General features: G+C 45.2%; 1 protein-coding gene across 2 annotated transcripts in view; it reads right to left on the bottom strand.

Annotated features, from left to right (window-relative positions):
- The window catches only part of LOC120931696 (histone-lysine N-methyltransferase PRDM9-like), a 59,669-nt gene that overhangs the window by 33,540 nt on the left and 13,290 nt on the right, over positions 1 to 12,839 (bottom strand). Inside the window, exons 4-8 of one of the 2 annotated variants that reach the window (XM_040343388.1) lie at positions 12,249 to 12,358; positions 10,187 to 10,344; positions 1,266 to 1,436; positions 1,105 to 1,144; positions 224 to 363 (exon numbers count right to left, since the gene is read on the bottom strand). In XM_040343388.1, the coding sequence (XP_040199322.1) occupies positions 224 to 363; positions 1,105 to 1,144; positions 1,266 to 1,436; positions 10,187 to 10,288 (453 nt within the window). In that variant the 5' untranslated portion in view covers positions 10,289 to 10,344; positions 12,249 to 12,358. The remainder of the gene's footprint in view (positions 1 to 223; positions 364 to 1,104; positions 1,145 to 1,265; positions 1,437 to 10,186; positions 10,345 to 12,248; positions 12,359 to 12,839) is intronic. The other variant, XM_040343387.1, reaches the window with a different exon arrangement.

The raw sequence follows: 12,839 nt of genomic DNA, 5'->3' as shown, positions 1-12,839 counted from the left end.
ACATTAACAGGTGGAAAAAGTTCTGAAATTATTTATCTTTGTTTCATTTTTTTTTTTTTACATTAGAGAAACCTGACATTTTAACGGGGGTGTGTAGACTTTTTATATCCACTATATATATATTGTACACACAGCTGATAATAGGTTAGTGGTTTTGAGAACAGTACAGAACATTAGTGCATACTTTACAAAATAATGTACCTTTTTTTTCATATCTGCTCACCTCTCCAATCAAGAGATAAATAAATTCCAGGGTGTGGGTCACAGTGTTTCCGATCATCAGATTTTTGTCTTTGGTCATTTTATTCACCAAGTTGAACAAGTTTGTTAGATGTTCAGATATATCCTTAGGCTGTGTGTTACCTAGACAAAAATATAAGATTTTTAAAAACTAGATCATAAATATCAACTTTAATGCGTCTCTATATACATTATAAATAAATTGCAGATTTTAATTTCTGACATGAAATTCTACTGTTACATCAATACATCAGCTGCAAACAGAACAATTGATAAGAAGTGAGAGAGTTGGGGAGTAGTCTGTATCTTTATCAGGGTTGCCCATAGCCCTGAATGCCTAGATAGGGAATACGAGTAATCCCCAAATTCTTACAAGTTTACATGTTGCTGCTGCTTGAATTTGTTTTGGATCTATTTTTCTAGACACACATATTCTTTAACAAAACACAAATAATTCCCAGAGAACCAAGGGGTTCCTCAAAGAGACACTCTCATTTTGGGTTTGCCCCATGTGGATGAAATATTAGACTAGGCTATCTCATAAAGAATATGTCACTCTGCTGACAAATCATTAAGTTGAGCCACTCAGCTTGAGCTACTGATATCTGTAAACATCAAGATGTTTACAATACTAACATTACAAAAAAACAATATCACATGAAAACAAGTTCTTCTTGCAGGGTGGACACGAGACTATGTGATCTGCTTTTTTATATTCAAATAATTAAAATACCTTAGTAAAAATCTTTTTCTTCTCTTTAGTTCTGATCATAAAGATAAAGGAAATATGAACAAAAGGAATCGTATATTCCCTTAAATGTATTATTGGTGTCACAGCACTAGAGCTTGATAGGTTTTGCTTACCCTCACACGTTTTCTCCAGGAAACCTGATGTTTCATAAAACTGTTTAACAAAGAAGGATATAGTTTTAGAAAATAACAAGTATGTATGTAAGTGTATTACAGCATAGCAGTAATTGGCTATGATAGATTTTATTTTTATAACATAATAGTAAAATTCTCACCTCTTCAAGCTCATTTCTTATTTTAAAGGCTATCCCTGCCAGCTTCTCTACCATGAGCTTGTTTTCCAGATTTAAACTGGGGATTTCTATGCTAATAGAAGATTCTTCTGATGCAGACGGGTTTTCACTGCCCATGCCAGGCTTCCCATGCTTCTTCACAACGGTGTAATCCTGAATAAATGAAGAAAGGCATATACTGATATTTCCATTGTGATAACCTCCAAGCACATCTCTGTTTTATAAAAAGTCATTGACCATTCTGCAGTGGCCTTTCAGCATCTGGACATCATGATAATATATACTGCAGACCACATAAGGTAGAATGCACTGAGAATGTGGCAAAAAAAGGAAAGAAACATCAGATTATATAACTGGGTGCAGTAAATATGAGAGTGTTTAGGGAGTTGCATGTGCATACAGTCAAAAGCTCTATTATCGCACAAGATTTTCCAGAGTGAAAATTAGAGGGAGTGATTTTTATCATCATAAGGTAGCAGAAGAAAGGCCAGTTGACTTTGCTGCATGGACGGTATATGTAGCTTCAGAGGTCAATATCTTGCTAAATAACCACTTGCCGACCAGCGCACGACGATATACGTCGGCACAATGACACGCCTGCGCAAAGGTACGTCCCCTTTAAATCGCGGCTTAGTGGGGCGCGCGCCCCCCCGCCGCGTACTCCATGACCGTGCCCGCAGGCTCGATGTCCGCTGGTGTCCAATTTGTCCGCCATAATGTCGCAGTCACGATAAAAATCCCAGATTGCCGCCATTACGAAAATATATATAAAAAAAATTATAAAAAAATGCCATAAATCCCCTAGTTTGTAGACATAACTTTTGCGCAAACCAATCAATATAGGCTTATTGCGATTTTTTTATCAAAAATATGTAGAATTTTATTATATATTTTTTGGGGACGTTGGCCTGCAGCTTACTACAGGTATTTGCAAATACATGCAACTAAACCTCTGTTTTTAATGCATACAGCTTTTTTGATTGGTAGCTTTGAGTCTGGCTATTATGGACAAAAAAAATTATATTCTATATATATATATATATATATATATATATATATATATATTTATTTAATCGCATACTGCTAAAAACGCATCTCATTTAAAGTCCCAAAACCTCCCTCCCTTTTATCCATTTACAGGGATGGAGGCCTGTGGTAGTTTCTATAATATGCCTCATCTAAAGTCCCAACCCTATCCCCCCCCCTTTTTTGACACTATCCAGGGATGGAGATGCGTTTCAGGAGTGTAATGGAGTGCCTCCACAGATCTACCACCAAGAGTTAATTATGCATTTTCATTTTTTAACTAGCTGACCCAGTTTGATGTGGTCCGCCTTTAGTTTGGTGGTATTTTGGTTTGGTAGGCATGTTTGGTTCCACTCCTGCATTTCTTTTGTTTTTCCAGTGCTCTTTTTTGCCAGACCAACTATAGGTAGGGGCGGGTTTAGGGGATCACCTGCCCCTATCTATTGATTAGCACGCCTGTGCTCCTTTTTAGGAGACTTTAAAATTCATAGTTAGGACTGCAGCACACGGAGTGCCTTGATGTTGGCCTGCAGCTTACTACAGGTATTTGCAAATACATGCAACTAAACCTCTGTTTTTAATGCATACAGCTAGACAGATTAATTTGGTTTAGTGCTTTTTTGGTTGGTAACTTTGAGCCTAATATGGAAACATTTTTTATATTCCATATATATATATAATATATATATATATATATATATATATATATATATATATATAATCGCATACTGCTAAAAAACGCATCTCATTTAAAGTCCCAAAACCTCCTCCCCTTTTAACTATGATTTTATATTTGGATTACAATACTGTATGCTAACAACATGCTGTTTCAGGACCTGTGACCAGTTTGCAATACAGGAATTCATAGGAGCTTTTGTTACAGCATGTTTTGTAATGTTACAGTGATGCTTTCATCAAATAGTTAGATAATCCTGTGTATGGGCACACCTACATCCACGCTGTCCTCAGAGTGTCAGAGAATGACAGGGTGTCAAGAAGGTCACAGGTAAGAATCCTTTATTGCAGACGAGACATATTTTATCCATTCTGCAATAAAAAGCATGCCAGGTTGCCCTTTTTTTAAATATGTATATAAAATTCCACTTTAATAGGATAAGAGTACCTTTAAAGTGGAAGTTTACCTTGGGAATTGTAAATGAGGTTTAAACAGCCATATAAATCAAGTATCTGGTTAAATCCATAGCTCTCTGTTTTAATCCCTCTGAGCTTTGATAACTGTGTAATAAACCTATGAAGCTCCCTGTGGTGCCATTCACTCAGCAAATTCTATCCATGTCCTTTGCTTAGCCATATCAGGACACAGAGTATGCACATTTAACCTGAAGTTATCATTTTAGTCATTACATGTCAACGCAACTCATTATTTCAGTTTTGCACTCTTGCCTACAAAGTTTAATCTCCAGGCAACCTAGTGGCAGCATATAAACACCAACCAATTGGTATGGTCATTATAAAGGGATTTTTAATAACAGCTTACCTGTAAAAATCCTTTTCTTGTAGTACATTACGGGACACAGAGCGGCATAGTAATAACTATGTGGGTTATAGAGCCTACCTTCAGGTGATGGACACTGGCAATCAAAGACAGGAAGTTCCCTCCCTATATAACCCCTCCCACACAGGGAGTACCTCAGATTTGTAGCAAGCAATACAGGTTTCAATATTCCCAAGAGGGACGGGAGCTCTGTGTCCCGTGATGTACTACAAAAAAAGGATTTTACAGGTAAGCTGTTATTAAAAATTCCTTTTTCTTTATCGTACATCACGGGACACAGAGCGGCATAGTAATAACTATGTGGGATGTCCCATAGCAATGCCAAAAAGAGGGGAGGGAAACCAGTAAAAATAATCAAATGTATAGGCGCCCTCGGACGCGGAGATCTAGACTACAGCCTGCAGAACCACCTGCCCAAAGGCTATGTCCGTGCGCCCTCTAACGTCTAACTGGTAACATAATGTGTGGACTGACGACCAGGTTGCCGCCCTACAGATTTGAGCCATGGAGACTTGATGATGCACAGCCCAAGAAGCGCCCACTGCCCTGGTAGAGTGAGCCTTTATTGATACTGGGGGATTCTTCCCCTTCAATCCGTTTGCCTGCAAGATTGTCTGCTAAATCCATCTGGCAATAGTGGCCTTAGACGCTGCCTGGCCCTTCCTAGGCCCTTCTGGCAGGACAAATAAGACGTCAGTCTTACGGATCTGGGCAGTGGCCCTAAGATAGACCCTGACCGCCCTTACCACATCCAAACAATGTAGTAACCTCTCCTTCTCCGAACTCGGATTTGGGAAAAAGGAAGGAAGGCTAAGATCTTGGTTTAAATGAAACCCTGAAACCACCTTCGGGAGGAAGGATGGATGAGGTCGTAACACCACTTTATCCTTGTGGATGACCAAATATGGTTCCTGACAAGAAAGAGCGGCCAACTCTGAAACTCTTCTGGCCGAAGCCATGGCTACCAGGAACACTAGCTTCCTGGATAGTAAAACTAAGGGAATCTCCCTCAAAGGTTCAAAAGGCCGTTTCTGTAAGGCCGAGAGGACCAGGTTTAGGTCCCAGGGATACAAGGGGGTTCTGATTGGGGGATTAACCCGTAAGACCCCCTGTAGAAAAGACTTAACCAGAGAGTGGGTAGCTAAAGGTCTCTGAAATAGCACAGACAAAGCTGAAATTTTCCCCTTAATGGTGCTGACTGCTAACTTCATGTTAACACCTAGTTGAAGAAATTCCAGAATCCTTCCAAACAGAAATATTGGACCCTGAGACAGAAGGTCTGGCTGAAGTCTGGCCGAAGAGGAAGGGGCCATGGATCCCCTATTGCCATCCTTACGATTAGCGTGAACCACGCTCTTCTGGGCCACGCCAGAGCTATCAGGATTACCGGTTTGCCTTCTATCCAAATCCTGCGAAGGAGCCGGGGTAAGAGACGCACAGGTGGGAAGGCGTAGATCAAGGAGAACTGGTCCCATTAGCACACCAGTGCATCCATCTGGCACGCCAACGGGTCCCTTGTCCGGGACACAAATCTGTCGATCCTCGCATTGAACCTGGATGCCAAAAGATCTACATCTGGTGTCCCCCACCTGCTGCAAATCTCTCGGAATACCTGAGGATGGAGGCACCATTCCCCTGGAGAGATCTGTTGGCGGCTGAGGTAATCCGCCTGCCAATTCTCGACCCCGGGGATAAATATTGCCGAAATGCAGGGCACATGCGTTTCTGGCCATGTGAAGATCTGATCGACCTCTCTCTGGGCTGACCGGCTTCTTGTGCCCCCTTGATGGTTTATGTATGCCACGGCCGTGGCGTTGTCCGATTGAACTCTGACTGGACACCCTTGAAGCTCTGCTGTCCAAGCACTCAGAGCCAGCCAGATTGCCCGGATCTCCAATTGGTTGATGGGCAGAGAGCCCTCTGACACTGACCACCTTCCCTGCTGGGCTAGGTTCCCCATACCGCAGCCACGGACCGGACAGAGTCCACCCGGAAAGTCTGGATGTTCAAATAACGATTCAGGCCCTTCAGGTCCAATATTGGCCTGACGTCGCCATTTGGCTTGGGGATGATGAAAAGATTTGAATAATATCCCTGGCCTTGATCTTGTACTGGTACCTCCACGATCACCCCCTGGTCTAGAAGCTGATCTAGGGCTGCCAGGAGAGAGCGCTTCTTTCCTAGGTCTTTAGGCATATTTGAGACCAAAAAACGAGGAGGGGGGAACCCTTGAAACTCCAATTGGTAACCTGAAGAGATTGCAGAGAGGACCCATTTGTCGGGGACCTTCTCTTTCCAGACCTCCGAAAAAAACTGGAGCCTTCCCCCCACCCGAGAGAGTGGGGGCGCCCCTTCAAAGGGACACCTTAGGGGCCAACTTGCTCGGCTTACGGGTCCAGGGTCTCCTGTTACCTAGAGCCTGACCCTGTGGTTTACTCCCCCCCGCCCGATTGACCTGGCGGCAGTCGATACTGGCGAGACGTTGAAGCCCCTGGGGTTGGAGATCTTATGGATATACTTATTCAGATCCTCACCAAACAACCTTTCGCCATGAAAGGGAAACCCTGCTAGGAGTTTCTTGCAGGGTGTCTCGGCTGACCAATTCTTTAGCCACAAGAGCCTCCGCATATGAACTAATGCTAGCGAGAGCCGAGAAGCCTGTTGGATAGAATCCTTGATGGCATCCACAGCAAAGCATAGGGCTCTTGGGAGGTCAGCCAAATCCTGAGCCTGTTGGGCCGGAATATCCCTTAGGACCTGTCTTGTCTGGTCCTTTAAAGCCTGGCAGACCCCTATAGCTGCAATAGCTTCCTGGATTACTGCCCCCGCTGTGGTAAAGGCTGCTTTTAGCAAAGTTTCCAACCGCTTGTCTGCTGTGTCTTTAAACATTTGGACATTCTCCACAGGGAAGGCAAGGCTTTTATTAACGCATGAACCGCTGCATCAACTGCGGGGACCGTCCACTTCTTAGGCCCCGTACACACGGGAGGATTTATCCGCGGATACGGTCCAGCGGACCGTTTCCACGGATAAATCCTCTCGAGGATTTGGCGGGTTTGGATGCGATGGAGTGTACTCACCATCGAATCGAAATCCGCGCCGAAATCCTCTGGCGATGACGTGTCGCGCCGTCGCCGCGATGATGACGCGGCGACGTGCGCGACGCAGTCATATAAGGAATTCCACGCATGCGTCGAATCATTACGACGCATGCGGGGGATCCCTTTGGACGGATTGATCCGGTGAGTCTGTACAGACCAGCGGATCAATCCGTTGGGATGGATTCCAGCGGATATATTTGAAGACATGTCTTCAAATATTTATCTGCTGGAAATCCATCGCATGGGAGAAAAATCCTCGGAAACAGATCCGCTGGATTGTACACACCATAGAATCTATCCGCTGAAACCCATTCGCTGGGATTTTTCAGCAGATGGATTCTGACGTGTGTATGGGGCCTTAGTGAAACTCTCTTGCATCGGATAGAGAACCGAAAACCTCTTAGGAGGGACATAGAGCCTATCCGGGTGACCTCAATCCTGATACATCAGATTCTCTAACAGGGGATGGATCGGAAAAACCGACCCTGATTGTGGAGCCCTTAAGTATCCCAAGGAAGAGACTGCGCTCACTGCCGGTACAAGCAGGGGTAGCTTAAAAGCTAAACGCACCATATACGTTAAGGACTGGATCCAAAGCCTCTCAGCTTGAGTGGCTGAGAAAGGTTCTTCTAGAGTTAAATCTTCCGACACTGCCTCTAGATCCTCACCTTCCTGGCCCTCCTCATCAGAGGAGTAATCATCCCTCTAGAGATTGCACTCCAGGAGAGGGGGACCTAGCCCGTTTCTTCACCGGCAGAGCGGCTGCAATTAATGCCGTCAACCTTTTTTTCTACCCCCGAAGGGTAGAAGCCAATGCCTCCTCTGTAACATAAACAGGGGGCGCCTGGGCTGGCATGGCTGTAGCCCCCAGTGACCCTAATGGCTCAACCTGAGGACCAAACTCTGGTGTCTCGGGGAACAATGGCGCCATAGAGGTCTGGCCGAGATCCTCCAAGCCCGAGGGGGAGCCTCTTTGCTGTTTAGCATTTTTTGCGGTCTTAGCCGTCCCTGACCCCTTGGGAGCCATGCCCTTACTTTCAAGGACTGCTACAGGGACACACACTGGGCTGGTCACTGTTGCTAGAGCTACAAAGACTGATACCGGATACAACCTGCCGAGGAACAATGTGTTCGGGGTTAAGGAGAGTCTTCACTTTTGGAGAGCTGCTCCCTGCTGAGTCCACGCCAGTCACCTGCTCACAAAAGTAACCATAGGAGATACCGCTCTCCTGTGTCCCATCTGCAAACAGAAAACCTTCCAGTTTAAACCAGAGGCTGTTTGCTTCTGGGCGAGCGTCCTAAGACATCCCGCCCTCCTGCCTCGCGCCCACGCCACTACGCCATAGGAACGCATGCGCACGTGCCATGCGCGCACCATACCAGCCCACGTATTATACGCGCACGTCGCACGGGCGCGCCACACGCGCACGCCGGCGCCGCACGCGCACCCCAGGCCGATGGAGGCTAGCAGGAAAAGAGGGGAGCAAAGCTCCAGGACACTATGCAGGACTCAGCAACACTCAACCCAGTCTGAAAGAAAAAAAACATTACAGGTACATAGTTTTACTCACATTCAACCTAACAGCATGTGTAGGCATCAGCCGGGGGGGATATCAATATGGGTAAATTAGCAGCCATCCTGTCTACTCTAGACATAGTGGTTAACATTGCCCATGCATAGCAGCATTATACAGGCCACCCATATACCACGAAAAAATTGAAGGACCTACTGTCGGACCAAGTCCCGTAGGAACCTCCACTTACCTCTCCATGCTGCAGGGTGTTGCTTAAGCAAGAGGCCCAATCTTCACCCCTCACCATGGGTATTTTCAAAGACCTTCAGGGACCGGGGTCCATGGACAGGAACACCACTCCCCTGGACCTATATAGCACCCTGGCAGCAGAAAACTTTTAGCCGTGGAAAAGACCAAAGTACTGGGGCCCAGAGTCCAGCTCTCAAAGAGAAGCATTATAGGCCAAACCTCGTTCTTCTAACCGAGGCCCGGGTACCGTCCACTTTGGCCATGAAGCACTTTGAACGGATCCGGATTCTTAGCCTGCTCCAGTCCCCAGGGGGACTCCATAAGCAAGAGCTTTCACAAACGTGACCAACACCTAAGACACTGGCGAAAAAACTGAGGTACTCCCTGTGTAGGAGGGGTTATATAGGGAGGGAACTTCCTGTCTTTGATTGCCAGTGTCCATCACCTGAAGGTAGGCTCTATAACCCACATAGTTATTACTATGCCGCTCTGTGTCCCGTGATGTACGATAAAGAAAACATCAAGCTTCCCAAAGAGATTCTACAAAATACTGAACCTATGGATAACTGTACAGTCCTGCTGCAGGGAGGGGGGGGGGGGCGGATGCATATGTCTAAAGCTCCCAGCTGTGCACAGCTGAGACAGAGACAGTTGTCAATTAGGCAGCCAGGGTGGATCATAACAATATTGTTAGGATCCTTGTTGACCATGGCATGGCTGTGCCCCACAGCTAATAGCAGGCATTAGCCAGCAATTAGAAAAAGGGTATAGAAAGAGGCGCCTTCCAAGTATGAACTGTAGAAACGTTATGGTACAATAAATAAAAACACTCACATTGAGGTTAAAAACGATCAGCATCAGGAAAATCCTGCAGCGGTGCGTCTCCTGGCTTGCTGGTTCAACAGGCTGTGTCACTCAGGAACCCATAGAAACACTTCCAGTGACATCAGATGCCGCTGCGGTCCACGAGTGCCTCAGACCTCTCCTCTGTATTATTATGTAAGCCACAGAGTGCACAGAGCCGGCGGACGGCTTTCTATGGGTTCCTGAATAACACAGCCTGTTGAACCAGCAAGCAAGATGCACCGCTGCAGGATTTTCCTCATGCTGATCGTTTTTAACCTCAATGTGAGTGTTTATTTATTGTACCATAAAGTTTCTAAAGTTCATACTTAGAAGGCTCCTTTTTCTACATGTTTTGGAGTGTGCGTCTGCTATCCTGAAGAGGCCTTCCCTGAGTTATGGACCGTTCCTTCTTCACCCCTGGATATCACCATCCATCTTGCACGGTTTGTGCTCTCCCCTGATCTACACCCATTACAATAACACAGACTCTCTGGCATCATTTGAACTACAGTTTGCGCCATAACCACCCCCGTTAGCCTGCTATTGGCTAACTTTGGGTCAAAGCCCAACAAAAAATTGTCTTTACTTCTCTTTTAACATATTATTTAATCATTAAAGATGTGCAAACACAAGCAATAACAGTGACCTCACCTCTCCAGTAAGAAGGCACATAATTTGTAGGCTTAGCATCAAAAGCTCATCAGCGATTGCATGCTTATCTTCGTTCATCTCTCCTGCAATTTGAATTACCATCCAGGCGTAGAAGGAATAGATTACTTCTAATTGGAGGGAAAGAGTCACTTCAACGGCTGTAAATGAAAAAAAAAAAATACAGTTCTTGGTATTTTGTTTTACACAATGGCCAGATTTACCAGTTATAGTCTAGGTGCTATTTATAAGGCGTGTCTAATTTTGACCCTAGCATGCGAGTATGCAGATAGACTGAGCTCCCTGAGGGCATAAATTGATTGAATGTACAATATGTAAAGTACTGCATAAACGGTTGGCAGAAGATGATGCTGATGTCTGTAATGAATGTAAATATACACTATATTATCAAAAGTATTGGGACACCTGCTTTTACACACATGAACTTTAATGGCATCCCAGTCTTAGTCCGTAGGTTTTTTTTTTTAAAGATATTTTTATTAGGTTTAAGACAAACCAACAAACAGAAAAACATACAAAAAAAAACCCACCAGACAACCTGGTCATAAACGTTAGGCAATACACTCAAACATAGAAAAATAAACTGACATCAGTGCAAAATATAAAGTAGGCAGAGTTAGCCTACCTTTAGCAGCTATAACAGGCATGGGAAGGCTGTCCACAAGGTTTAAGGCCCTTTCACACGGGGCAGATCAGTAATGATCCGACCTCCGTGTGTCCGTAAGCTCAGCGGGGATCTCTCCGTATACACTGTGCAGGGACCGCCCTGTCTTTTCTCCGCTCTCCCCTATGGGGGGGATCGGATGAACACGGACCGTGTGTCCGTGTTCATCCGATCCGCAGACGAAAGAAAAAATAGTGTTTTCTTCCGTCCGCAAAATCGGATCTTTGCGGAGGCGGGCGATTACGGGTGTCAGCAGGTGTTTATCCGCTGACACCCGCAATCACATAGGGACCAATGTATGTCCCTTTTTCATCCGCAAATGGATGGATGAAAAAGCGGACAAATGGTCCGCACGTCTGAAAGGGGTTTTAGAAGTGTGTCTATGGGAATGTTTGACCATTCTTCCAGAAGCGCATTTGTGAGGTCAGGCACTGATGCTGGACGAGAAAGCCTGGCTCACAGTCTCCGCTCTAATTCATCCCAAAGGTTTTCTATCGGGTTGAGGTCAGGACTCTGTGAAGGCCAGTCAAGTTCCTTCACCCAAAACATGCTCAGCCATGTCTTTATGGACCTTTCTTTGTGCACTGGTGCAAATCATTTGGGGGGGTTATGATGTGGGGTTGTTTTTCAGGGGTAGGGCTTAGCCCCTTAGTTCCAGCAAAGGGAACTCTTAAGGTGTCAGCATACCAAGATATTTTGAACAATTTCATGCTCCCAATTTTGTGGGAACAGTTTGGGGAATGGCCCCTTCCTGTTGCAACATAATTGCACACCAGTGTGCAAAGCAAGGTCTATAAAGACATGGATGAATGGGTTTGGGATGGCTGGCCTACACCTGAACCCGATAACACACCTTTGGGATGAATAAGAGAGAGACTGAGAATGAGAGCCAGGCCTTCTCGTCCAACATCAGTGCCTGACCTCATAAATGCGCTTGTGAAAGAATGTTCAAACATTCCCATAGACACCCTCCTAAACATTGTGGACAGCCTTCCCAGAAGAGTTTAAGCTGTTATAGCTGCAAAGGGTGGGCCAATTTAATATTGAGCCCTACTGACTAAGACTGGGATGCCATTAAAATCCATGTGCGTGTAAAGGCAGGCGTCCCAATACTTTTGGCAAATAGGTGTCATATTATATATATATATATATATATATATATATATATATATATATATATATATATATATATATATATATATATATATAGTAGGGCACTGGCTGCCAGGATTGTGGATGGTGAGTATGTATTATTTAGGTTGCCCACTTGTTTTCTCAAAATCTTAATAAGTCCATAGGTCGTGTTGGGGGCCCTGTAGCTAGGAAGCTTTGTAGAGCTTTGGGCAAGATAAAGCCTTCATTACTATGTTGACATCTTACCTGGTAGCCAGACCTCATAACTAGTATCAGATCACCTATATGTGAGCTGACTGATGCTGAGTGTTCTCTCTCTGCTGTGGGAAATTATTGCTGGGTGAAAAGGCTGACTGCTGACAGAACAGAACACATAAAAAAAAAAAAAAAGTACAAGCGGTGCCAGTGGAAGTATTGTTAATGATCAAGCTTGCAGGCTCTATAACAGGGGTCCTCAAACTTTTTAAACAGGGGGCCAGTTCACTGTCCCTCAGATTGTTGGGGGGCCGGATCAATGCAGCCTCATGAATGCCCAACAACGCAGCCTGACCAGTGCCCAGCAACGCAGCCTGACCAGTGCCCAGCAGCGCAGCCTGACCAGTGCCCAGCAACGTAGCCTGCCCAGTAATGCAGCTTTACCAGTGCCCATCTATGCAGCCTGACCTGTGCCCAGCAAGGCAGCCTTACCAATGCCCAGCAAGGCAGCCTGATCAGTGCCCATCTATACAGCCCGACCTGTTCCCAGTAATGCAGCCAGCCTCTCCAGGACCCAGTAATGTAGCCTGCCCTGTGCCCAGTAATGCATCCAGCCTGCCCTGTGCCCAGTAATGCATCCAG

Source organism: Rana temporaria, chromosome 3 (assembly GCF_905171775.1).
Source record: "Rana temporaria chromosome 3, aRanTem1.1, whole genome shotgun sequence".
NCBI classification, from domain to species: domain Eukaryota; kingdom Metazoa; phylum Chordata; class Amphibia; order Anura; family Ranidae; genus Rana; species Rana temporaria.
This window is presented reverse-complemented; position numbering and strand designations above follow the sequence as displayed.